Below are 25,782 nucleotides of genomic sequence, written 5' to 3'. Positions count from 1 at the left end.
TTTACACTAAAGCATAAAAATGCAATGTTGTACATTGCACATTTATTTTGCATGTTGTCATAAATAATAGAAAAGCTGCTTAAAACTAATAGCTTGGCTAGGTAAACATTTATAAGGGGTATTAGTATGGAGTTGGGAAACATAATGGGCTGATTTACATGAAATTAATATTATCTTTGTGTTTGTTTTATTTTTGGGCCTACCATTAAATGGCTGCCTGTGAAACCAGCAAGGCTATGGCTTGCTTTGAAAGAGAAGAGAGCATGCGCAGACACTAGATTGACTCAAACTGCGGAAGGAGTCAAGGACATCTTGAACTGTACATTCTTGTGACTGTGCCAATGTGCCAGTTAGTTAAAAGTATCCATCTGACTGCACTGTGGAAGGAAGGTAGGATGAATTAGAATGAAACATTTTTCCTAGTAAATGTTGCAAACGTTTATAAATGTATTAAATCATTTGCGCTTCTTTTGTTAAAACTGGTAAAGTCAGGTTTTTAGAATGAGTCAGGGTAGTGAGAACTCATGACATCATGACTGACCAATCATGTACAGGTTTTCCTGAAAGATTCTACATCTTTGTGTAGTCTGCTAATAATTAGAGTATAAAATAATGTCCTCTCTGGATGGGGGCTGGCTTTCTCAGCTCAGCTGGCTTCTAGGCTCATTAGGGGGGTGTGTGAGCTCTTGAGAGAAGGAACAGATTAGGCCAGACATCCTATGGGTTAGGTACGAGATCGTCACGGGTGCATGGGCGTCCGAGGAGAGTCAGGGGGAGGTTTTTTGCTTCCACGTCATATCTTGGCACTGCAGGCCACATTCCTTTGAGGTCTGGTGAAGGGCGGGCTGTCTCCCTCCTTGTTTGCTCTTTAGGCACAGAGATGCACAGAGCAGCAACAGATAGAAAGGCTCTTTAGATTTAGATGCTAAACTTTAAGTTTATGCTTTGACTAATTAACTGGGTCTGAAAAGATTTATTTGTCTTATGCATTTATTTCTCTTTATGGGAGATTTTTGCCAACTATTTAATTATTGATTAGCTTTGCAAGACTATTTTTTCTTAGAAACTCTTTAAGAGTTTTGAATGACATTTTGTGCCACATTTTCTTTCTTATATGTAATGCTTATATGCAGACTGTAAAGTGTTCTGTATTAATGCTATTTTTCCTGTTTTTCAAATTCTGTTACCTGATTGATATTTTACTAATGAATAAAGGGTCAGAGAAAATTAACTTTTGACTAGAAAATAAAACCCTTTAAATACTCAACAACTCTCTTTATTGGCTTAAAATATTAATTGCATTTTTTGACTGTTCATGATCATTTAAAGACTCCTGAAGGTAACACATGGTGTGAAGGGTCCAACACCTTTTGAGCGGTAAATTAGAGATAGCATGAGGGTTTTGCATTGAGAAACTACCAGAAGAAATTACCGCTCCATCAGCGGGACTTAATTTCCAACGTGTAGGTGGTCCTAGATGAAACCCCGTTGCTGAGGGCCGTGACGTAGGAAGCAGCACATGGTGGGCGGAGGAGATTGGCAAGAGTACGTCCGGGGCGGTTGCCTTCACTGAAGCGACGAGCCCGGCCCTCCCAACCCAAGAATGGTAGTTCGCGGGCATCCTCTTCAGAGAATTCAGTGTGCTTTTGCGTATCAATACCAGAGTCTCAGTGCTAGGGTGTATCGCCTGGGTGGCATCCAGATCTTTTATTTCCGCATCGAGCTTAGCTAGAGTAGTGCGGATGGAGCGAATAACACTGGCCTGTTTGGAAATATATTCATCCCGGATGACGGCCTTAAACCCTTTCCAGAGTACCGAAGCTGAGTCCACGGATCCTGAGTTTAGGTAAAAATAATTAGTAATACCGATTTGAATGTCAGCCCAAAAGACAGTGTCCTGGAGAGTGTTTGGGGGTAGATGCCAGATAAATGCAAGCTGCGTGGAGTGGGGGAGACGGATGCAAATCTGGACCGGCGCATGGTCAGAAAAGGTATGCACCATGTGTGCTGTGCTGGTGAGGCAGGTCAGGACATCCGGGGAGGTCAGCCAGATATCTATGCATGACCAACATCGACTCACACGGTTGTCACATGTTCCCTCACGGGCATCAGGCCGAAGGTGGCACCAAGCATCATTAAGAGAATCATCAGTTAAAATAGATGTGAGGGCCACTGAGGCACGCTGGTGGGATGTATAGGAACCAGACCGATCAACGCCCGCCTAAAGAGTGACATTAGAATCCCCGCCACAGACGACCGACGCTGGGCCACAAGCGGAGAAGTGGTACCATATATGATTGAAGAAGTCTGGGTCATCCGAGTTGGGACCGTAGACCTCGGCGATCGTCATGGGCTGGGCCAATAGTGAACCATGGAGGATTACATACCTACCCTCTGGATTGGTAAGTGCCTGAGCAGTGTCCCGGGGAGACCCCTGCGTAACAGAATGGAAACCCCCCTAGCATAAAAAGAATAGGTGGAGGAGTGGGATTCCCCCCAATAGCGCACCTGGAGTCTGGAGAGGGACCCGGACATCAGGTGCGTCTCCTGCAGGAGGCATATGTCCACTCTATGTCTCTGTAAGCGTGAGTGTATCAGTCTGGCCTTATGGTGGTCATTCAGGTCACGGACATTCCAGGTCAAGCAGACTGTGTCAAGCATGAGGAGTTGATCCTACGTGTAATATTACGCAACGCAGGTGGGGAGCGTCACGGATGGGAGCAATCAGTGCATCAGGGACATCAGCTGGCAGGACAATATGGGAAAAGCACACCGGCATAGATCGGGCGGAGAAGAAGCAATGATTCTGAGCGTGACAGTGAGCAAGGATAGCACCCTGTACACCCAGACCGAGTGAATACATAAAGCCAGTGGAAGGAGGGACTAAAGGAGTAGTGCCTGTACATAAGTTGAATAACATTTGACTCGCGGCAAGGAGAAGCAGTAAGTACAATGCTGTGTCAAAATCCAGACATGTGGAAGCAGTGTATAACAAACAAACGGTGGCAAAATGAAGCCACATCCCCAGTAGAGGAACAAAAAAACACCAAGAAAGATCCGCCACCCCACCCCAACCTAATCCCCCAAACGAACAGGCCCTCCAACCCTGCACCCACTCCAACCCCCCAAAGTAACCCACTGCCCCACCCCAGGCACCCAAAACTGAGAGAGGAGAGAACAGCTTTAGAGTAGGGAATCATCCCGGTGGGCATGGCAGGACTAGGCATACACCCTTGCTGTAAAACATGGTGGCCAAGCTGATTTAGTGTTAGGCATCATACAGAACAAGAATAAATGAAGACAAATGTTCGCACTTCAATCATTGTCACTCAGGCGATCAGTCTGAGATTTGAATGGGGAGGAGCGGGTCGCTTTGTCGAGCTTCTTGGGCCTCTTTTGGGTCTGGAAATAAGAGTGTTTTTGCCGACTGACGGACCCTCAGCTTTGCCGGATAGGCCAAGGAGTGCGAGACCTCATGTTTTTGAAAAATGCGTTTGGCTGGAAGGAATTCCAGCCGGGCCGCCTGGACAGTGAGGGAGTAGTCCAGATAGAAAGAGAGTGTGTTACCCTGATGGTTGATGGTTCCCTTATCTCGTGCCGCACGGAGGATGGTGTCCTGATCTCGGTAATTTAACATTTTTGCAATTATGGGACATGGAGGTAGCCCGGGACCTGGACGCGGACCAAGTGAGCGATGTGCACTCTCCACAATGAAAACTGGGGTGAGGTTGTCGCCAAAGAGTTCCCTGATCAGCTGTTCCACAAAGTCCTCCATCCGTGAAATGTTGGTGGATTCTGGAAGACCCCGTAATACAGAGGTTGCTCCAGCAGTAGCGGGCCTCCAAATACTTGTTCTTCTACCTGGATGACTGCAAAGATTTAATCCATCTGGAGAAGTTTCTGACAGTCTTGGGTTGCAGCATCCTCGGCGTCCTACACCCTGGACTCAACATGGAGTAAATGGTTGTCATGGGAGTCAACACAGTCCTTTACTGGGTCCAGACGGGCAGAGAGTTGGTCCAATTGGGTCCAGTCACGGTCGACTTGTCATCGAGCATAATGGCTTTAAGGTCGTCGTCTCGATTGGGGGGCGTCCAACGTGGCAGCAGAGTCGGCACCTTCGGAGCCTGCACCTTCCTGCCTGAAGGACCTACAGAGCTCAAAAGCTATCTTGGGATGCTTTGGGTCAGTCTTCCCCTTGATGAGAGACCCAGTAGGCAGAAGGAAGGCCAACGGGAGGGCGAAGAGGAAACAAATTGAGTTAGGGCGACACGGTCCGCCAGCAGCAGAGGCAAGAAGAAGTCCAGAAGAGCCTCCCCAAAGGAGGCCACTGTGGTGCAAAGGATAGACCCCTGTGGGGATATGAAAGGCAATGGACCGCCAAGCCAGTGAGTCAATGGAGTGAACAGTGAATCTGTATTCCTCTCTCCGGCAGAACCCAGAGCGTTGCCTCCCCCCGTTCCATTCCGAAGCCTCAGAGATCATCTGCGGTGTACCCCAAGGATCCTCCCTCAGCCTGACACTGTTCAACATTTACATGGCCCCGCTCGCACACGTCGCCCAACAGCACGACCACAACATAATCTCCTACGCTGACGACACTCAACTGATCCTCTCCCTCACCAAGGACCCCATCACTGCCAAAGCCTGCCTCCATGAAGGAATGAAGACCGTCACCGACTGGATTAATATCAGCCATCTGAAGCTGAACTCAGACAAGACGGAGGTCCTCATCCTCGGCTCCAACCCGCCAGCCTGAGACAACTCCTGGTGGCCAACGGCACTAGGGGCAGCCCCGACCCCCGACCACAGATGCAACCTGGGAATCATCCTCGACTCAACACTCTTAAAGACCAAGCAAGTCAACGCCGTCTCCTCCTCCTGCTTCAACACCCTCTGCATGCTCCGCAAGATCTACAGATGGATCTGACAGATACAAGAAAGACAGTCACCCAGTCGCTCGTCAGCAGCAGACTCGACTACGGAAACGCCCTCTATACGGGAGCCCAGACCAAGCTCATCAATCGACTACAATGCATCCCAAACGCCTCGGCAGGACTGATCCTCGATGTACCACGACACGGCCACATCACCCCCCCACCTGAGAAACCTGCACTGGCTCCCCGTCAGAAAGAGGATATCCTTCAAGCTCCTTATCCAAGCACACAAGACACTCCACAAAACCGGCCCAGCCTAACTTAAAAGACGGCTCTCCTTCTATACCCCCAACCTCCAGCTCCGCTCCGTCAACCTCTCACTCGCCACCGTCCCGCGCATCCGAAGAACAACCAGCGGCAGAAGATCCTTTCCACAAGACATGGAACACCCTCCCACTGAGCCTACAACAGACCCAAGACCTGCTAACCTTCAGGAGGATACTAAAGACCTGGCTGTTCGATCAGTATCTGCCCCCACCCCCCAAGCGCCTTGAGACCCTTGCGGGTATGTAGTGCGCTTAACAAATGACTGATTGATTTTTTGACAGCCTCCTGCAGAAACAATGAGCAGATAAGGAAGGCCAGCAGTCAGGTGGGCAGTCACAGCCAAACCAGCAATTCCCCAAGGACGCGGAAAGCAAGGTTCTGCGAGGATGGCAGGTAACACACCGTTAAGCCGAACAGATCTGGCTGCACAACACACTCTAGGCCACCAGTCCAGGCCTCAACACCATAATAGCAGGAAGGTTTATGGGTGCTCAAGAGGCTTCAGGGGGCCAGGCTAGACGTGAGTGGCACAGTCAGGAGGTGGACATGGTAGCAAGAGAGTCCTGGGGCCTACACAGCCCCAGGAACTCGCAGGAGCCCACAATGCCCACCTGCTGTGGAGTGACAGTGCTTTGCGCTGGAGCTGATGTGTGCAGGCCTCAGGGGCAGAGAGAAAGGGCCAGTGCAGGGATAGGTCTGCCAAGCTGCAGTGGCACCCCTCTCAGCTAGAAACAGTCAGGCTGGTGGCACAGGAGGGCCACAGGATGTCCGGTGTCCGATCTCCGCTTCACCTCTTACAGGGTGAGATCCAGGGCTCTGGGAAAATGAGCCAGGCACCGGGTAGAATGGCGTCAGCAGGGGACAGTGCCTACTCAGCAGGACAGGAGGACTGCCGGTGCAAAAAGGGGGGGGCGCCCGCCAAGCTGAGGCTGCACCAACAGGGTGACACGGGGACCCGCTGCCAACGTCCCCTAGCCCGGGTGCCTGGGTTTCTGCAGCAGCAACAGGGAGCAGCCAAGGAGGAGAGATGGCTCTAGCACCAATGCTGCGGCACCCCAGGCCAGGCTGAACAGGCCGTGGGCCCCCAACCTTGCCAACAGAGCCACAGAGGCGGCGCCACTCACCCGGTGATGTCGGTCCCTGTCCTCAGATCCCGCATCGGCCGTGAACAGCACCAGGAGCCCGCCGCATCCCAGAACAGGAGAAGGCCGACCCACGCGGGATCGGAGACGAAAGCCCAGCGTCGGCCGCTGATGGTAAAACTCCACCGCAGGAGCCAGCCGGGAGCAGGCAGAGCAGCGGTTCGGCGCCTCTCATGAAGCAAAATCCAGCATTAGTGTTGGAGTGCAGGTGAGTTGAGGATGCCTGCAGAATTATACCGAATAGTAAAGCTTGGCCAACAGAGCCCACTCAGAGTGCGGCCATCTTGCAGCCGGCCAAGCCACACCCTCCCCTTTCAATAATAAATTTTGAGCTGAACTTTTATTTGTTACCTCAAACAACCAAGGAACATATGAAAATGATCCCTGAACACCAGGAGAAAGGACTAGCCTCACATACCTCATTTGAGACAAAACGAGCAGACTGGCGGAAGTGCAGAACTCGGAAGCTAAGCCACGCTCGTGAGAGCATCCAAACCCACCTCAGCACTGTGAAGGACTGCGAAAGAAAAGTGTCAAACCAACAGGAACAATTGACCTAGCGGAAGCGACAGAGACCGACGGTGCCTTTGTCAACTTTCAAGGCTCTACCAAATGAAGAACACAAACTCTACCTCAGGGACGATGCGGTGCAAAGGAACTTTGTCGTCGCACACCCACTCAGCAAGTAAGGGGTCAGGGGGATGGGAGGGGAGGGGAGGGGGTGGCAGGGGAGGGAGGGGGGAGCGGGGAGCACATACATGGGGTCACTTTCTTTCACTATCTCTTCTACTACTCTTTCTCTACAACTTCCACACCTACATCTAGGAGCAACAAGCGCAGGCGTAAGCACAGGCATACGCAAATAACCCAAGGACCAGGAAGAGGGGGCCGCAGCAATCCACACAGAGCAAGGCCACACAGATCGCAAAATGCAAAGCAACACAAATGACACACAACAACCAGACAAACCTCACAACTGACATTAAGATAGTCAAGGGTCTCAACAGTCCGGTGAAAAGGAGGAAAGTGCTCGAACACCTCAGGAAGCTTAAGAGCGACATATATGTACTCCAAGAGACAAGACTGGAAGGCAAGGACATAAAGCGCCTCGGAGCCAGCTGGATAGGCGAGGTTATAGGGTCACCAGCACAGAACAAGAAAAATGGGGTGGTGACAATAACTAGCAAAAACTCCAAGCTAACAGTGGTAGACACACAGGCAGATATCCAGGGAAGAACTCTTGTGACTAGCCTAAGAAGAGCGGGGGAAACTATCCACGTGGCCAACATATATGGCCCAAACACTGACGACAGACCTTTCTGGGACGGGGTAGGAGCACAACTGCACACCTTACCACTAGGCGACCTTCTTGTCATCGCTGGAGATATGAACCAGGTTCTTGACCCAGCGATTGACAAGCACCCACACAGACTGAGCCAAGCGACTAACAGAGGCAACATCCTGAAGAACCTGTGCTCCAAACTCAGCCTGAAGGACCCATGGCGCCACCCAGACTCTAGAGAATATACCTTTTACTCCAACCCACACAACTCCTACAGCCGAATAGACTACATCCTCATGTCAGAAACACACACCCACCTCATAGACCACACGGAAATTGGCCCTTGGACAATTTCAGATCACTCGCATATAAGCCTAACGCTATCAGGGAAGCACAATGAAAAGCCAACGAGAAGATGGCGTTTTGACGACAATCTGCTCACCAACGTCTCAGCGAAAGCAGAGATAGAAGTGGCAATAAAAGAGTACATGTCAATCAACGACACCCCAGAGACAGACAGAGAACTGCTATGGGATGCCTTAAAAGCCACCATCAGGGGGACCGTCATGACAATCAAGGGCAGGCTGAACAAAGAAAGAAACAAAATAATTGCAGACCTAGAAAAAGAAATTAAAAACCTGGAGAACGGGAACACAGCCCACCTAGAAGATAAGAACACCCTCACTAGCCTAACTAAACGGAAGTACGAACTCAACAGAATACTGAGTGAGAGAGCAGGGACCTGGATTAATAAATATAAATCTATTAACCTGTGCACCGCAAACAAAGCGGGGAAAAACCTAGCATCCTACCTAAAGGGGAAACAGAAACAGCACTCGATAGGGGCCATTAAAGACAAACATAACAAGTCCCAGACTGCGAACAAAGACATTTTGGAGGTCTTCAGAGACTTCTATGAGGGTCTATATACAAGAGACGAAACACTGAAAGATGATGGGGGCAAAGAACTATTAGGAAGCATATCTACACCGACGCTATCAGAAAAGGAACGAGACATCCTCGAGCTATCCATAATGGAGGACGAGATAGGGAGAGCTATGGCGAACCTGAAAGACAACAAAGCACCAGGGCCAGACGGTTTCACGGCCGGATTCTATAAGCAGTACTTGCACATCCTCAAACCAACCATGAAAGAAGTCTTCACAAAATGTGTCCAGAATGGACGCATGACACAGTCAATGGCGGAAGCAAATATAATAGTAATACCTAAGGAAGGGAAGGACACAAACCAGGCAAAGAATTTCAGACCAATCTCGCTCATAAACGTAGATTGTAAAATCTACGCAAAAATACTAGCATCTAGACTCAATGCATACCTACCTAAGCTCATACACAGCTCCCAAGTAGGCTACCTTAAAAACCGTATGTCCCACGACAACACAAGGCTACTATGCCACATAATTAACCACTCCTCCAAATGTAGCAACGCAGCAGTCATGACAGCCTTAGACGCTGAGAAAGCGTTCGATAGGGTGTCATGGCCATTCCTAGACCCGCGACAGGAATACACCCCCGCGTGGCTGACACTTGAGCGGGGGCTACTAAAAGGTATGAACCCTGTCACCCTTCTCACCGCCACCCCACACCCAGCAATCAAGGATAACCCCGTCCTAAAGAACACAAAAACAGCGCTCCTAAGTGTTGACAAACTAATGGCAACAAGCATAAGGAAAAGTCAATTCGAGTCCATTTGGCACAACTCCACAATAAAGTACAGGGATAGGATTCTGAACATGCACTCATGGTATAGACACGGCATCTCCGTTGCCAACGATCTTCAGAAACAAGGCACGCACCTAACTTTTGACACCCTCAAGGAAGAGCACAACCTACAGAGCATAGAACTGTACAACTTTCCGAAGATCAAGATAGCAATAAGGAAGGCAAACCTTAACGATCTAACACCAGCACTCATACAACACGCCGCCAACCTCAACACACTAGGACACCAAGTGGCACACTTATACAAAGCCCTATGCCCCAAATCTACCAAACTCAACGACAAAGTCACACATTTTTGGGGAACAAGAGCGGGTAGGGTGCTAAGTGAGGATGAGAGAGCAGAGCTATGGAGATCCACCTCTAGGAAAAAGGTAACGGCAACTCTAAACCAGACAAAATTTTGGCTAGTACATAAGGCATACTGGACACCAGCCCGCCTAGCATCCATGGGGATCCGAGAGAGTGATTCCTGCTGGAACTGCGACAAGGGAAAGGGTAAGGTAAGGTAAAACTTTATTTGCATAGTTACTTAAAACCATTGCAATGCATACAATTAATACAACCATATTAAAATGTTCCATATTTAAAAGTGAATGCTCCCTCATGAGCGTCGCAACATGAGCTTCAAAAGAGGTTTCAATGTCAATACAATTTAAATGTCCCAGATGTTTTTGTCTTTACTGCCTGTGAAAGGGTGTAATCCGCTGTAAGATTTATCCAATCACTTAGTGAAATTTCCCCCATAGCGCAATAGACTACAAAGTGACGATCAGTTTGGCATTTTTAAGCGAGCTGCTTCGAGAAATTTAACTAACCTAGTGTTCAGTTGTGATGATGAAGGATCAAAGCATGCCAGGACAGCTTGTCTCCTTGTCCTGATACCTCTTTGGTTAAAGGAAGTGAAAGGGAGACCTGGAACACCTACTCTTTAGCTGTACTAAGGTTATGGGATTCTGGGACAAAATTGGAACACTAATTAACGAAATCACAGGGGTAACCATACACATAGACTTCCCAAGCCTGGTTCTAGGCTTCACATCCACATCAATCACAACTATAGAAGACCGCAACCTCATCGACCTACTGCTGACTGCCGCAGTCAAAACAGTCCTAAGCAACTGGAAAGATACTGCGAAAGCCACACCCCAAGCATGGCTTAACTGGATCACCTTCCTGCAGGGGCTGACAACATTACAGCGATACACTCACCGAAAACACACAGGCAGTCGATATGTGGGGTTCCCTAGACATCTGCCTATCATCGCATAAGCCCCCATAGGCGGCAAAGCTAGACAAATAGCGAAGCGGTACACCTCGCCGGTCTATGTGCATACAACAGGAATGTAACCTGCAACGCTCCTTTCTGTTTTCTTCTTCGACCTTTCTCTATCCTTTCTTTATCCTCTCTATCCTCTCTATCCTCCGGGGCGTGGGACAAAGGATGTCAACCGAGCAACGCAAGGGGGTGGCAGAAGACATCGAAAAGCAGAATTTGAAAGACTGGCAATCGGACTAACCCCAATAAGACTGAAAGCTGGCAGCGAACCTCCCCCATCCCCCCACCCCCCAGGCGTTTTTCTTTTCTCTTTCCCTCTTCCACCACCCATGTATATTCTATGCTCCATGTAAATATATATTTTTCTACAATAAAAAATTACAGAAATAAAAAAGAAAGTCATCCTCCGAGGCCAAAGTCTATAGGTTTGTGGCTGGTCTTCACTTTCTACAAATGGAACTATATGGAATTTCAACGTAGTAGAAAGATCTAGCGAGGGACAGTTTTAATCTTGGCTCTCAATGTGGAAAAAGAGATATGCATGGGTATGAAAATGTCTACAAAATAGTTGGGTGCTCAGATAATGTTCCAACTATTAAAAAAAGATGTTATATATCTATCTCGAGCACAGTGCCAATTCACGACTATTAAAAGTCTTCATCATGCTCTAATCCCTTCATAATGCCGAATGACTTCTCATCCATATAGTAGAGATATACATGAAAATCACTGGTTGTTGCTAGTACACCACCTTTCAACAATACAATGTTTCCTATATAGCCACTGTACACTGCCTGCTAATGCTGTATAATACACAAGTTAGTTACTCCTCAAAAATCCTTTAGAGATATTACCATTTTTAACTGTCAGTTTTCCGGATGTCATGGTGTGTTTTATGAAATTGTGCAATGCCCTATATGTAAACCAAACTAGAATATAAAGAAGGTTAATGCTAATCCGAGAAGTTTACATTTTCATTCCAGACCAAATAGATCCATCTAAAGTTGTTTGTCCCAGTTTTAGCCCAACTCATTATTTTATGATCCAGCAGAAGACCCACGGAAATGTACAAAAATTCTCACTTTCATGTAAGAATAGCTGGAGTGGACTTTTCATAATTACTGTACCTGAGCTTTTTGTCACAGTGGTAGACTTGAAAGTGGTTGTATGTGTTGTTTCAAGACACGTATAGTAGGTTTTATCCAGAGTGCCATTCAACCCACAGGTGACATTAATACAGCTACCAGTGGGGTCCTTCTGCTGGTAGATGAGCTCCTTGTACAGGTAGATCCTATCCTCATAGTCACAGAAGCAGGCTGAAAATCATAAACAGGAATATAAATCAATCAGTCACATTATTCACTTTAAAGATATGCCCAGAAACACCTCTAGTACTTTTGCTATAATTTTAACTTAGCTGTTTACATGTTTTGCTTGTAAGCGCTTACTTTTGCCTTATGATTTTAATTTGTAATGCTGCACTGAATTCTCCCACTTAAAAGCATTTTATGGAGGATTATTGTGGATTCTGGGGCCATATCATCAAGAGCTGCTGAACCAAGATCAAATATGTATTCAATTGTAGTGCTTAAAGGACATCCATTTGTATTGTAATTTCTTCAAGTTAATAGATGATCTGAAAAAAGCACAAATGGCGCAGCATGGCAGGGTCACAGAGGTGGTTGCCCTAGATGGAAGATTCTTAGGGGCATTCTTAAGGGTGCATTTTAATAGGGACCCACATTTTAAAAGAAAAGTGGAGGGATGCTTGTCTTGCCCCGGGCGCTGCAACTCACACTACACTGCTGGAAAGGACACATCAAGCTGGCCGTTTCCAACAAGTGGAGTATACAGTTCAACATTAACTGTGATGCTTCTAAAGATAAATGCATGCACTTTAGACACCATAAATGCATACAAATAGTCACCGGACTCTACGGTGAGATAGTACATCCTGATACGGCACCTGATGCTCTGTACAACATAAATTTAAACATGATCATCTCTACAGGGAATGCTGGGAATATTTAATTGTTAAACCATTGCTTGTTCCATTGCAGGCAATTACAAGCATCGTTGTTCATCCAACAGTGTTGCCTTACATTCATCAGTCCCAGAAGGATCAGCACAAAGGATGTGGGTCTTTTCAGGAACTCACTACCTGAATCATGAGGAAATATGGGTGTGGCAGGGGATTCAAGTGGGTTGGTCAAATGCTAAATGAAAGAATGTGGACTTGCTCCTAGGTAGCTTTTTGGGACCGTATATATAATTGCTACCAAATAAAAGTGCAAGTCACATATATTTCCCATTAATAATTTAAAATGTCACTGATAATTTCAGATCTCATCAACTATGTTTATTTATTTTTATTTTGACAGCTTTTTATAGCACAAACATGACCATTGCGGGTATGAGCGCTTTACAAACCTCCAGAAAGCAGAACAATAATAAGAATGAAAACATATTCAAGAAGAAATACAAGATAAGGTAGTACCAAAAAAGGTAGGGTAAGCTTTACAATGTGCAGAGAGCAGCGAAGATAAACAAATATAAAAACAAAAACATCATAGCCTACAAAACTGCTTTATCAGGCAATATCGAGAATAGGGAGGCTAGTGTCGGGATTGATGATTTGAAACCAATAAAGTAGTCAGTGAGAAGTAGTCATGAGTGGATTGAAGAATCAGATGGGTATGTTAGGATCTAAGGAAGACCTTTGTTCATAAGAAGTACTATGATTTTTTTCCTGAAGGAAACAGTTGAAGGATTCATTCTGACTTTAGGGGGCAAGGAGTTCCATATTCTTTGGGCAATCCCAGAGAACGATTGATTGTAAGTTTCCATATTGTGGAATCCCTGTGGTTTCAGAAGTATTGTATTGGTGCTTCTGGATGATCCGGAGGCACAAGAAAATGTAAGCTTCTGAGCGAGAAATCTAGGGGTTTTGAAGTGGAGGGCTTTATGTGTCATGCAGGCAATTTTTAGCCTATATTCTTGCTTTGTAAGTGAGCCAGTTGAGGGATTTCAGATCAGCGATGAAGTAGTTCTTTTTTTGAGCCAGTGATTAGCCTTGAAGCAGAGATGAGCAAGGCACTTAGAGGATTCAGTTTAGATCTAGGCAATCCTGAGAGGGTTGCACTTCCATAGTCCACCTTGGGAATCACTAGGGCATACACTGCATGCTTGAACCTATTGGGGGGAGGAAGGGTTTTAATTTTCTTACAATGTTCATTTGGTAATTTGCTCCTTTGGTAGCAGCACTGATGTGCGTCTGCATGTTGAGGTTCTTGTCGAGAGTTAAACTTTTGTGATTTTTACAGAGTAATATTCATTAAAGCAACTGATACCTAATAATGCAAATAAGCAAATTAGGTGTTCAAAGGACTGTACAGCCGATACATGTTTATATAGGGTAATATGAGTACCTACCTTCAACATCATACTTGCATGAAATGCCTTTCACTGTACAGGTACTGTAAAAAGAAAACAATGAAGTGTGTAAAGTGTGGCAACTGATAAAAGGCAAGCAAATTGCAGACACTTTTTTGAGCATTACATAGGAGTTTTTCATGTTTTTATTGGAGTCACAGAACAAAGGGACTGGAGACATAGGACCGTATTACAGGAGTGTCCCAGTGGTGCAATGGGAATTTGTGCCCACTTTGAGTTCCCCTGGGGCACTTTGGTATCACAGAAGGGGCCACAGATGCTTGACCATCCCCTTCTGTAATATCTATAGCGCTGGCACACATAAAGCACCAGCACTATCATCAGAGGGCGTTCCCTCATTTGCATGGGGGCATGCCCATGCAAATTAGGGAATTCCTTTGCCTCTGTGCCCACACTGTATTACAGATGTGGGCGCAGAGGCAAAAAAGCTGTCAGGGGAGCAATGTCGGGACGCCATGAACCCCCAGACATCCCCTTGCAGGCATGTGCAGTCACTTATTGCACCTGCCTGTAGGGGAATCTCTTCCTTGAAGGAAACATCCTGAATTTTAAAAAAAAATCTTCATTAAAAAGCAGTTACAGACATGGTGGTCTGCTGACCTCAGCAGGCCACCATTTCTGTGATGGCAGTGATTCCTAACGGGTCACAAATTGCAACCTAGCTCATTAACATTCATGAGGTTGGTCAATTGAGACTCCATTAAGAAACGCTACTGAAATCTTATATGTTTTCTTACATTAGAAGCAATTTCCTAATTGTGATTTGGTAAAAATTGCAATTCCTACATTTTGTACATCCGACCCAGTATATAGTGGCCCATGAAGCTGCAATGTGCTTTGCCCAGTGTTTGCAGCAGCATACTTGGGGACATATTCACAAGTTGCATGTTGTGCTACGTTTAGTAGTACCTCACTAGTATTACTCACCTACTACAAAATGCTATTCACATACCTACATACAGATGAAGTTTTTGCCTCTCTTATCTTTTCTGTGTTGAGATCTTCATTCCCACATCAGAGATCTCAGCATTTGTAAGTCTCCAGTTTAGTAGTTGATGTGGGTTGGACATGCGGAGTGGTTCGAAAATGGGGAATACTAACTACTAAATGGAACCCTCATAAATTACATTCCACACCCTTATTTCAGTAGATTTAAAATGGTAAAATGTGAATAGCCAAAAGAAGGTCATTTATTGCATAGAGAGAGAGTAAATGTACATGTGTATATTTTCTCAAATGTTCTCATGTGTATTGGCCCGATTCACAGAACTAACTTAAGACAAAATCCTAAACTTACTACCATTTTTGTATTCACAGAAGGAACTTACTCATTTTGGTATTCACAGAAGGCACTTACTCATTTTGGTATTCACAGAAGGCACTTACTCATTTCGGTATTCAAAGAAGTTAGGAGTCCTAACTTTAGGACTCCTAAATGCCTTCTGTGAATACCGAAAGTCTTAAAGTTAGGATTTTTCTCAGTTTAGGAGTAGTAAAGTTGGGATCCTTACTTAAGGACTCCTAAATGCCTTCTGTGAATACCGAAAGTCTTAAAGTTAGGATTTCCTTTTGCCTGACACCACATGGTGCATGGCACACAGTGCATGGATATTTTAAAACATGCCTTTTTCTACTGCAGATTGTGCCGCTGCCCTTTTCTTGGACGCAGCATAAGCTGCAGTATACAAAAAGGCAGTTTCTTATCAAAATATGATGGGTGGGACCGCCAACTAGCTGTCATGTGGTCTCAATCCCACTGCGATGACAGTCGGATGCTCATTGTATTGAGGCCCTTAGTAAATTTGCAATGACTTTCAGCAACTAATACCAAAGAGAAACACATTTTGCCACATACATTCATAAAACAAGATTATTTTGCTGGGATTTATTTCAAGTTCTAAAATCCTGCCACTTAAATGCAAGATGAAATACAGAGGTTTCCCACATGATCTGAACCAAATGATCTGTGCAGAAGTTCATAAAGTGGGTGAAGAATATTATTCATTACAGGACGGTGTAACTTAGAAATAAAACATTTAACAAATGCTACAAAAGGCCTTTGATACAGTGAGGCCCCTGTAAAGTTATTCACAGCACTGTCGTAGTTGGCTGAAGTGACATCTCAGACCAATTAATACTTCCAATGATGTTCCAAAGTGAGCCAATTCCTCCACTGACTGGCCCTGAAACAGAATCCTTGGAGTTTCTATGGTCTGGGGTAAGGCAAGGAGTTGAAACTCTAGAAAGTGAACATGGCCACAGTCTACTTTTTATTTCTGCTGCTGCGTTCATTAACACTTGAACCAGAGATAGCAAAAGGTAATACACCTGGATACCCCAAAGTAGCATCCAAGGCAACCTCACATATCTTCCAAACATTTCTGAAATATATTTGCTAAAGGTTGCCTGAAGAACACACTGCTTTGGTACAAACGTACATTAAGTCTTGTGTGAGGCAAAACATGTTAAATGATGAAGAGAAGAGTTTGACCAAATACTAAATTGCACTCATGACCAGATTGCCATATTAAAAAGTGTCTCCACATGCAATACTGTAATTGGTAAACAGAAACACTCCAAATCCCATCCAAAGAGATTAATCAACAAGTCACAAATTTATGAATAGCCAACACCCTTCCAGGAGCACTATCAGCAATACAAAAATGACAGCAATATTTTAACACAGATGTCTCATCCAGAAAAAGCAACCAAACTGAGATTTATTAATGTGGCAGATTTAAGTTCAAGCATTCCATCCATCACTTTTTTGTCTTACTTAGTGTAACACATGAAAGCAATGCATATGCCTAAAAACTGGGTTCAATGCTCACTGTGCCATAGAGAGAGATTTGAGATAAACCAAGACTAACATGCTTGTCATTTCTGTCTGAAGTAGATTGGTTGGCAAAAAACAAGGGACTGGAATCCGGTCTTGAGTATTTGTAAGGGGCTGAGATTAATTCAAGAATTCCATTTTGTCCCTTGCTAATATTTACTAAAGCATTGCAAAGCATAACATAATATCAATAAGCAGTGACGGATAAACTTTCATGAGCAAAAGCTTTTTTGGGATGAAAATGGATACTCATGCTGCATTAAAGCCCATTTGTCTCATGCCCCTGTTAATGTATGAATAGAGGGTCCTCCGAAGTGAGCCAGGGTAAAAACCTTGTGCTTTGGCACAAAGCCTAATTTGTTAAGTAGCAAGAACTGGCGGTTCCCTGAATTCTAATGCTAAGTAGAAGCAGGCACAATGAACTGGTCAGGCACCATGTTTATAGACTTCCAGATAATATGGGAATTACTCTGGGGCATACATTACATCTCTGAGTCTTCTGCTGTTATCTACAGCTAGGAAAGTGTACAGGAGAGTGTACCTTCAGTAGAAATTGTAGGTTAGGCACAAAAGGATCACCTTTGCATAACAGGCCTTTTCTGCAAGTTGGCGCAATGCGACATTACAGTTTTTTGTCAAATGCTCTATTTTGTAATGGACAGTATATCCGGGCCACACTGTTGTCAACCAAGCTGTAAATACGTAGGGGCTGATAATGATTTAGACGCCATTGGAGTGGGGCAGCACACCACCGCTCCGCTCCCGCACCAACAAAGTCAACTTCCACCCGCCCACCGGAGTAGTTTATTCCTGGTTTGGCTGGCAGTCCTTTGGCATTTGAAACAGGCACAGCAATGGGAAAAACAAAGCAAGTTCCTGCACGGCATGGCCTGTTTAGACCATGCCATGTAGAAACTGGGTGTGCATGTGCATAGACATGCATTCCAGTGTACAGGAGCAACAGGGGGCCTTGTTCAGCCCTCTTTATTTCCCCACTGCCAGCTTTTTCATGGCAGGCTCAATGCCATGAAATATCTGGTTGTGGGGAAATTCTTAATATGCTTGGTGGTGCTGCAGCGACACCTCCTAGGATATTACCACCCCAGACCACCGAGCCACCACCAGGGAACGCGGTTCCCTGGCAGATGTTCGCAGTCGCAAAATGGCCCGTACTGACGCACTTTTAATACACATTCGAACCACGTGTTCAGTAGTCCAACTGGTAATCAAATCAATCAAATGCCATTTATAGAGCACCTGGTTACACCAACGGTGTGACCCCTTGCTTGAATCAGACCTAGGAGAACAGAGAACAAGATCACAGACCCAAAGCTAGTTAAAAAAAGGGTGCTGAAATTAACTAGGCTTTCATTTGTTTGTGGAAATTATGTTCCACCAAATCAGATCTCAACATCAAGGGTAGAGAATTCCAGATTTTTGCTGCAAGGTAACTGAAGGACCGATCACTCCTTCGTGCTTTATGAATTTCGAGAACCTTATCCTGAAAGGATTCACTTGAACTGAAAGTGAAGGAAGGAATATAAGGCATGATTAAAGGTCAAAGGTAGCTGGGGCTCATATTCCTCCAGATTTTGTGACAGAAGCACATTGCTTTATACTTAATTATTTTCTCAATGGGCAGCGAATGGAGAGTATTCAAAGCTTTAGAGGCTAAGGATCTTCTAGGGAGACAAAGAACCAGGCATGCTGCAGCATTCTGAATGTGTTGGACCCTGGTCAGGCTTCCATTGGCTGCCCACAGATATAGGACATTGCCAAAGTCCAGTTGAGACATGACAAGAGCATGAACAATAGTCTCTTTGGCTGCTATAGAGAGGAGATCGATACGTTTCCTTAGATTTAAAGGATTCCAAAACATCTACCCGCTTCTTTCCTGACTTGACTGTCAAAGAGAGGTCTGAGTCGAACCAGACCCCAAGATTTTTGGTTATTGCTTTGGGAGCAGGAGTTGGTCCTAGGGGAACAGGCCACCAGGCCGAAGTCCAGATAGAGGGCACTTTCTCTACAATCAGTACCTTTGTTTTTTTGCCATTAAGTTTAAGGCAGGGTTGGCAATCCAAGTGGCTAGCTCATCTAGGCATAAAGAGAAACAGAAGGCTGAGACTTCCGGATCTCGTGTTAAAGTGATAGTATTCTGTGTGTCATTTGTGTATAACACATTTGTTACATTATGTCTATCCACAATGCCTGCAAGGGGGCCAATATAAAGTTTGAACAATGTGGTGTTTAAATAGAGCCCTGTGACACTCCTTGTGTTAAAGGCAGACATTCTGATAGTAAAGAGTTCTGGGAGACCTGAAAGCTCCTCTCATGAGTCCCTCTGTTGACCAATTCTATAATGGTCATTCTGGGAGGCTCAAAAATTACTTGATTTTTTTCACTCATGACATCCCTACCTGGTCCACCAGCTTCTCTAACTCCGTCAATGTCACCTCCTCATCATCTATCCCACATGGGCAGCAGCTAAAAATGTCCCCCTCTACTTGTTTTAATGGCTCACTCACTATTTCTCTATATAACACTGGTACTGTCTTAATTCAATGCTAAAGACACTTGTCTCTCTCTCTTTGAACACATCTTTCCTTCCCTACTCCCACCCCTGCGACTGTGATCTCCATTGACTCTTCATTTAGCCCCACCACTTACTCCCTATCTCTTCCCCTGACCCCCACATACTCCAATAGGCCGCTCTCCTGGGATGTACAGGCCAGCCCTCTGCCCCCCCTTTCCCCTGCTCCCTCCTCTCCTATTCTTCCCGCCTCCCAATGTAAACCTTCCCTCAACACGCCAGCCATACCTCTGGCTAACACTCTCCTTCTCTACTCCTTCCTGGCATTCCAATGTCGCCCACCACCCCTTTGTTTAATCCACCTTTCCCACAACCTGATCTCCCAGTTAACTTTCCATACTTTCCCCCTTATTCCCCCTTCATTTTCTTCCCTACCTGCTCTCCCCCTCTCCTTGTTACCTGAATTGATCACAAACCCCCGTCTTCTCTCTTCATCCTCCCATTCTTCCAAAAATGCTGCTCAACCCTTTATCCCCCTCTGTAAGTCCCGCCTTTATCTCCTTCAGACCCAGCAGAACCATACTCTTTCTCCAACTACCTTCTAGCCCAATCGCCCCCACTCTGCCTGGTACCTGTCCCCGTACATTCACCTCTCCTAGCTTACGGGATCTTTCCAGCCCCTTCTTCTCTCTTCTCCCCAAACATCCTGTCATTCTATGAATCCCTTCTTTCCCCTCCCTGCATTCCGCCCCCCCTTCTCGCCCCTCAACTGTCTCATCCTAAATATAATCCCAATTCTTCTTCTTTGTTCAACATCAGCAAAGATAACTCTCTTTCCACACTAACAACCTCTCTCAACCACCATCTACCTCCACCTATTACTTTTGTACCCCAATACCCCCCGGACTCCCACCTATCTCTGCCCTCCCTCTCTCATTGCACTTCCTCCTGTATCCATCGAGCCAACTAACATTCTGTGCTCACCCCTACTCTCTTTAGAAAATAAATTAAGATCTCTCATCTCCTCTATTTCCCAGCTTGAAGCTACCATTTTACTCTTTCTTAAGCACTAAGATATCCACCTTTCCAAACAACCCAATTCCCTTGGCAAATACTCAATTCCTCAAACTCCTGAGGAGTACCTTGCTCCTGTGCCCCTAAAAAAGCTAATCACAATTTGTCTCCTGCAGACATCGCTAACTTACTGGCTAATTACAAGACGTCTAACACCACCCCTCTTCCAGTCTCCTCTCCAAGGAAACCTACTCTGTACACTATCCTGACCATTTCTTCTGGTAGATCTAATCACCAGCCTTACTCTACCTTGGCAGCCTCTTACAAGAACATTATCCCTACCACCCCTAAAAGACTGAACGTCTTGTCACTAAACCAATCTCTTCAGAGTTGTGCTGTATGCTCCACAACTGCAGAACTGCAATTAAACACAAACTGGGAATTTCTGACACAATCATTTGCCACAATCTTTACATTCTCTTCCTCACTGTGACTTGGTTCAACAACAACTCTCATACTATGTGTGATCTTCTGTTACCCACTGACTATTCTATCTTTAGAAATGACAGAACAGACAAAGTTGGGGGAGGTGTTGCAATCATCTTCAGAAATTCCCTTCAACTTCTGGCTTTTCCTAACAGCTCTTTCCATACATTTGAATGCCTGTCTCAGGAGCTTCAAGGGCAACACTGCACACCCTTCAGATGTCATTCCATTCATCACCCGCCTGGTGACTGCACTTCTTTTTTGGAGGAACTCACAGACTTCATCAGCTACCAATACTCTCAAAGTGACAGACAGATCTTCCTGGGAGAATTCAATCTTCACTGGGGCTCTTTGGAAGACTCTGCTGCCAATAGGCTTGCCATTTTTCTCTCAGCAAATGATCTTATCCAACACTGCACTGAAAGAACACACTCTAAGAGCTCTATTCTGGACCTTAATATATCTAAAGCAGACATGCTTACTATTGCTATCCATATTCATGTAGACTGGTCTGACCACTTCCTCATCCCCTTCTCTCTTCACCTATCACAGTCTTTAACTTTTGGCCAACCTAAAAGGACTACTACCGGGTTTAGTAAACTACAAACATTGACCTTGACACTTTGTGATTCTGCTATGCTATCTCTTCCAAGATTAGACCCTAACGTGTTTGTCAACAATTTTATCTCCCAATGCCTCTCAGTCCTTGCAGTCAAAATTGATAATGTCACCCCACTTCAAAGCAAACGGTAAAGACCCATTCCTTCAGCGCCATGGTTCAATAAATCCCTTTATGAAGAAAGGAAGAACCTGAGAATCCTGGAGAAACAATGGAGACAATCTCCATCCAAAACTAATCTTTCCATTCAATGTTGGGTACTCTCTTCGACTATTTGACCTCATCAAAAATCCAAACTGCTCTCCCCTAACCATCAAGCCTGACGATTGGGGAGGAGCTTCGCACGCAACCAAGATGGCCGCGTGAGCACAGGGCTCCGGAGACCCTCGCAACCTCCTGCATATATCCTGTAGCTTATCCTGACTTTCATATATTTCCCCATGAAGATGAACCGGTGGTGAGGGGAATACTGCAACCAGAATCCGGATCTGACCCCGGGGAGCCGGAGTTATGACGATTTGAAGATCGCAGCCTGCGCCTCCGTGATGCCCGGCTGTGGAGTTGTAGTTGAACAACATCGGCCTGAGGTGGTGGAGACGACCGGTCCGGCTCCCTTTCACTTTAATTTTTCGTTTGCTGGGAAGATCAAATACTGCTTTTTCAGCACTGCTGCCCGAGGGACCTCAGAGATCTCCATCTTTCTACCAAAATCTACCGTTGCCGGGCATTGCCTTCCACTCAGCCCCTTAATTGCGCTTTTATACCCCCGTCCCAGTTCGGAATCATTTTCACTGTCTTCACGATGGCGGGGAAGCCGGAGGGGGACAAGCAGAGATCAAAGGCTACTCGACCTGCAGCTATACCCAAACTAACATTATGGACTGCTATGCCCAGGCTAAGGTGTCACCTAGTGGACCGGGTAGGTCCTCAGCTCCTCAGGGACGGAGCCTACCCTGCAAGACGTCATGGCCGCCACTGATGTGATCAGATCGTCCCTCGGGGGACAAATGGAGACTCTTGCCCATAAACTTGACACTGTGGCAATTGATGTGAATCTGATCCGCACGGACCTAGCGAAAACCAATGAAAAGGTTAACTCGCTGGATATTAAGACTTCTAGCCTGACGGACGACGTCGTTGAGATACAGACGGAGGTTCGCAACCTAAGGGCTTCCAATTGCCTCCTTGCACGTCGGCTGGAGGATTTTGAAGGAAGGTCTAGGCGGAATAACGTCCGTATTATAGGAGTTCTGGAGAAGGAGGAGGATTCAGCAACTGATCTTTTTGTGGAGAACCTGATCATGAATCACCTTGCACCTAAGGGACTGAGCAATTTTTTTACTGTGGAATGAGCTCACAGAGTTCTGGGTGGACAACCCAAGATGGGTGCCCCACCGCGGCCTATAATAGCACGCATTTTCAATTTCCACGACAGAGACGCTATCCTGCAGGCTTCACGTGCAGGCGGTCCCATAAAGTTTGAGAACACTACCATCAGTTTTTATCCAGACTTTACCCAAACCATGCAGAAACAGAGACTTGGTTTTCTTGGGGTGAAAAGGAGACTCCGAGAGATGGGCCTCAAATATGCCATGTTTTTTCCGGCTAAGTTGCGTATCGAACATGCAGAGCGAACTTATTTTTTCGACAGACCAGACGTCGTGTCCGACTGGCTTGATACTCTTCCGGCCCACCATCCACAGGGCGGGCAGAGTGGTGGCGCGGAGGGCGAATCGATGGACCAGGAATAAGCCTTATCATTGACTGCCTCCTGGGGTATTCTGGAAGCTTTGAACTGTGGTGCACTAATTCGTGTAATGTGACTTTGTGAGCCGCTTTGGGGGGTTGCAGGGCTATTGGGGGGTCGTTTCCTCCTCTGCTTTACTTTATGTGGATTAGTTTAGATGTGGGGGCGACAGGCATATTGCAAGTTGGGGCGGCTTTCTAGTCTTATGCAGGGGTGCAGGGTGGGGGGTGTCGTAACGGGTTGTTTGGTGGGGAGGATGGGGGTTGTGTTGTTCTTTCAGTTTCGTTTTCTGGAAGGCAATGTATTTCAAGACTTTCTGAGCGGAGCGCTGGGTTCCTCTTGGGGTTGGACTTTCTTTCTTGTGTGGGATGGGGGTAGGGGGTTGAGACTTCTGAGTTGGAATGTGAATGGGTTGGGGGATAGGATAAAGTGCGGAGTGGTGCTGCAGAAGTTAAAACGTCATTCCCCAGATGTGGTCCTATTAAAGGAAACTCACTTGATCAGAAATACATGTTTTGCTATGAATAGGAAGGGGTATCGTTTGGCCGCTCATGCAGGGTTTTCCTCAGGTTCCCGAGGGGTGGGTATTCTTATTAAGAGTTCTGTCCCGTTAAAGGTGGATGCAACGGTTCTCGATGCTAGAGGGTGCTATGTCGTCCTTACTGGTCGTTGGGAGGGTAGGACCTTGTCCCTGGTATCTGTATATGTTCCACCCGGCTTACAGTCTACTACCTTTGCAGATCTGGGGCGGGTCCTCCTGGCTCTCCCCGAGGGGTCATTGGTATTGGGTGGGGATTTTAATGCGGTTGTGTCTGGTACTTTTGATAGACATCCACCTAGAGACCTTAAGGGGGCGCAGAACTGGCTTTGTGGTCTCATCGATACCTTAGGCCTTGTAGACTGTTGGAGATTGTTGCATCCCACTCAGCGGCAATACACGTTCCACTCCGGTGCCCATGGTAGCCTTTTGAGGATTGATTACATCCTGGTGCCTGCTGCACAGGCGACTTCTGTTGCTGAGGTTGAACATATGACCAGAGGAATTTCTGATCACTCTCCTCTGTGGCTTCGAATTGAATTATCTTCGGGGACCGAGGGACGGGTGGCCCCGATCAACCTTTGGTATCTCTGTAATCCTAAAACTCGTAACAATTTGATAAAGTCACTTAATCTATATTTTTTCAGAAAATGAGGGCTCTGTGTCGTCAGCAGTGTTACTTTTGGAGGCCTTTAAAATAGTTCTCAGGGTTCAAGCCCTGTCTTTGATTGCTGGCGTTAAAAACCTTAACAATGAGGCGGTGATGAATGTCGAAACTGAAATAGCAGACCTTGAGTTGGACCTGGAGCAGGATGTAACCCGTGCGAAAACACATATGTTTAGATTGAAACAGTTGGAATATAGGGCTCTAGTTACAGATGCTGCTAAGGCCATGAGTCGAGAGCAACAGGGTCGTCTATATGACGTGGGAGATAAAGCAGGTAAATTAATAGCATGGTTGGACAAGAAGGACAGGGCTAGTCGGGTCGTGCCTGAGATTGAGAGGGTGAGTGGTATATGGGTCAGAGACCCAGTAGAGATTGTTGAGTGCTTTGCTAATCACTTTCGGATGGTATACTCCCCCGTGTCGGATAGGCCGGAGGAGGACTCTCATTTGTTGCTGCGTGACATTGCACTGCCGAGTCTCTCAGACGTTGATAGAGAGCAAATGGATAGCGCACTAACCGCCGATGAGGTTGCCCTTGCGATCTGCTCCTTGCGGTCTGGTAAGGCCATGGGTCCTAATGGGCTGCCGATAGAGCTATACAAGTTGCAACCTGATAAGATAGCTCCCTATCTGAGAGATATGTTTTTGGAGTCTCATGAGTGCGGTTCTCTCTCCCGAGACCAGCGACTTGCAACGATTGTTATTGTACATAAAGAAGGGAAACCAAGGGACAAGTGTGGGTCATATCGTCCTATATCTCTTTTGAACGCCGAGCCTAAGATTCTCGCAAAGGTGTTGGGCAATCGCTTGATCACTGTCATTAGTGACCTGGTCCATCCAGATAAATCCGGTTTCATTCCCCATCGTAACACTGCATTGAATCTCAGGCATCTGCATGGAGTTCTTGCGAGGGCTGGGACGTTGCGTGAGCCGGCCATCTTGGCGTCCTTAGATGCCACAATGGCTTTTGACACCATTGAGTGGCCTTATTTGTGGGCTGCATTAGCTAAATTTGGGTTTGGTCCTGGCTTTATCGGTTGGGTCCAGCTTCTCTATAGAGACCCGCTCGCTCAGATTGTAGTCAATGGTCGAGTTTTGGTACCATTTAGCCTCGGGCGTGGTATCCGTCAGGGATGCCCACTATCACCGCTCCTGTTTGCCCTGGCGCTGGAGCCCTTTGCTGCCTGGATCCGCTGGGAGCCCTCGATAAGGGGTATTTGGTGGTCCACTGATTATGAAGATCGC

General features: G+C 46.2%; 1 protein-coding gene across 1 annotated transcript in view; it reads right to left on the bottom strand.

Annotated features, from left to right (window-relative positions):
* LOC147733201 (mucin-2-like) overlaps nucleotides 1–25,782 on the bottom strand; it is a 1,190,401-nt gene that overhangs the window by 321,973 nt on the left and 842,646 nt on the right. Inside the window, exons 28-29 of the mRNA XM_086957735.1 lie at nucleotides 14,080–14,123; nucleotides 11,775–11,963 (exon numbers count right to left, since the gene is read on the bottom strand). Of these exons, the coding sequence (XP_086813861.1) occupies nucleotides 11,775–11,963; nucleotides 14,080–14,123 (233 nt within the window). The remainder of the gene's footprint in view (nucleotides 1–11,774; nucleotides 11,964–14,079; nucleotides 14,124–25,782) is intronic.

This window comes from Lissotriton vulgaris, chromosome 2_1 (assembly GCF_964263255.1).
Source record: "Lissotriton vulgaris chromosome 2_1, aLisVul1.2, whole genome shotgun sequence".
Taxonomy (NCBI): Eukaryota; Metazoa; Chordata; class Amphibia; order Caudata; family Salamandridae; genus Lissotriton; species Lissotriton vulgaris.
The sequence above is the reverse complement of the archived record's forward strand: the minus strand, read 5'-3'. Positions and strand labels throughout refer to the sequence as shown.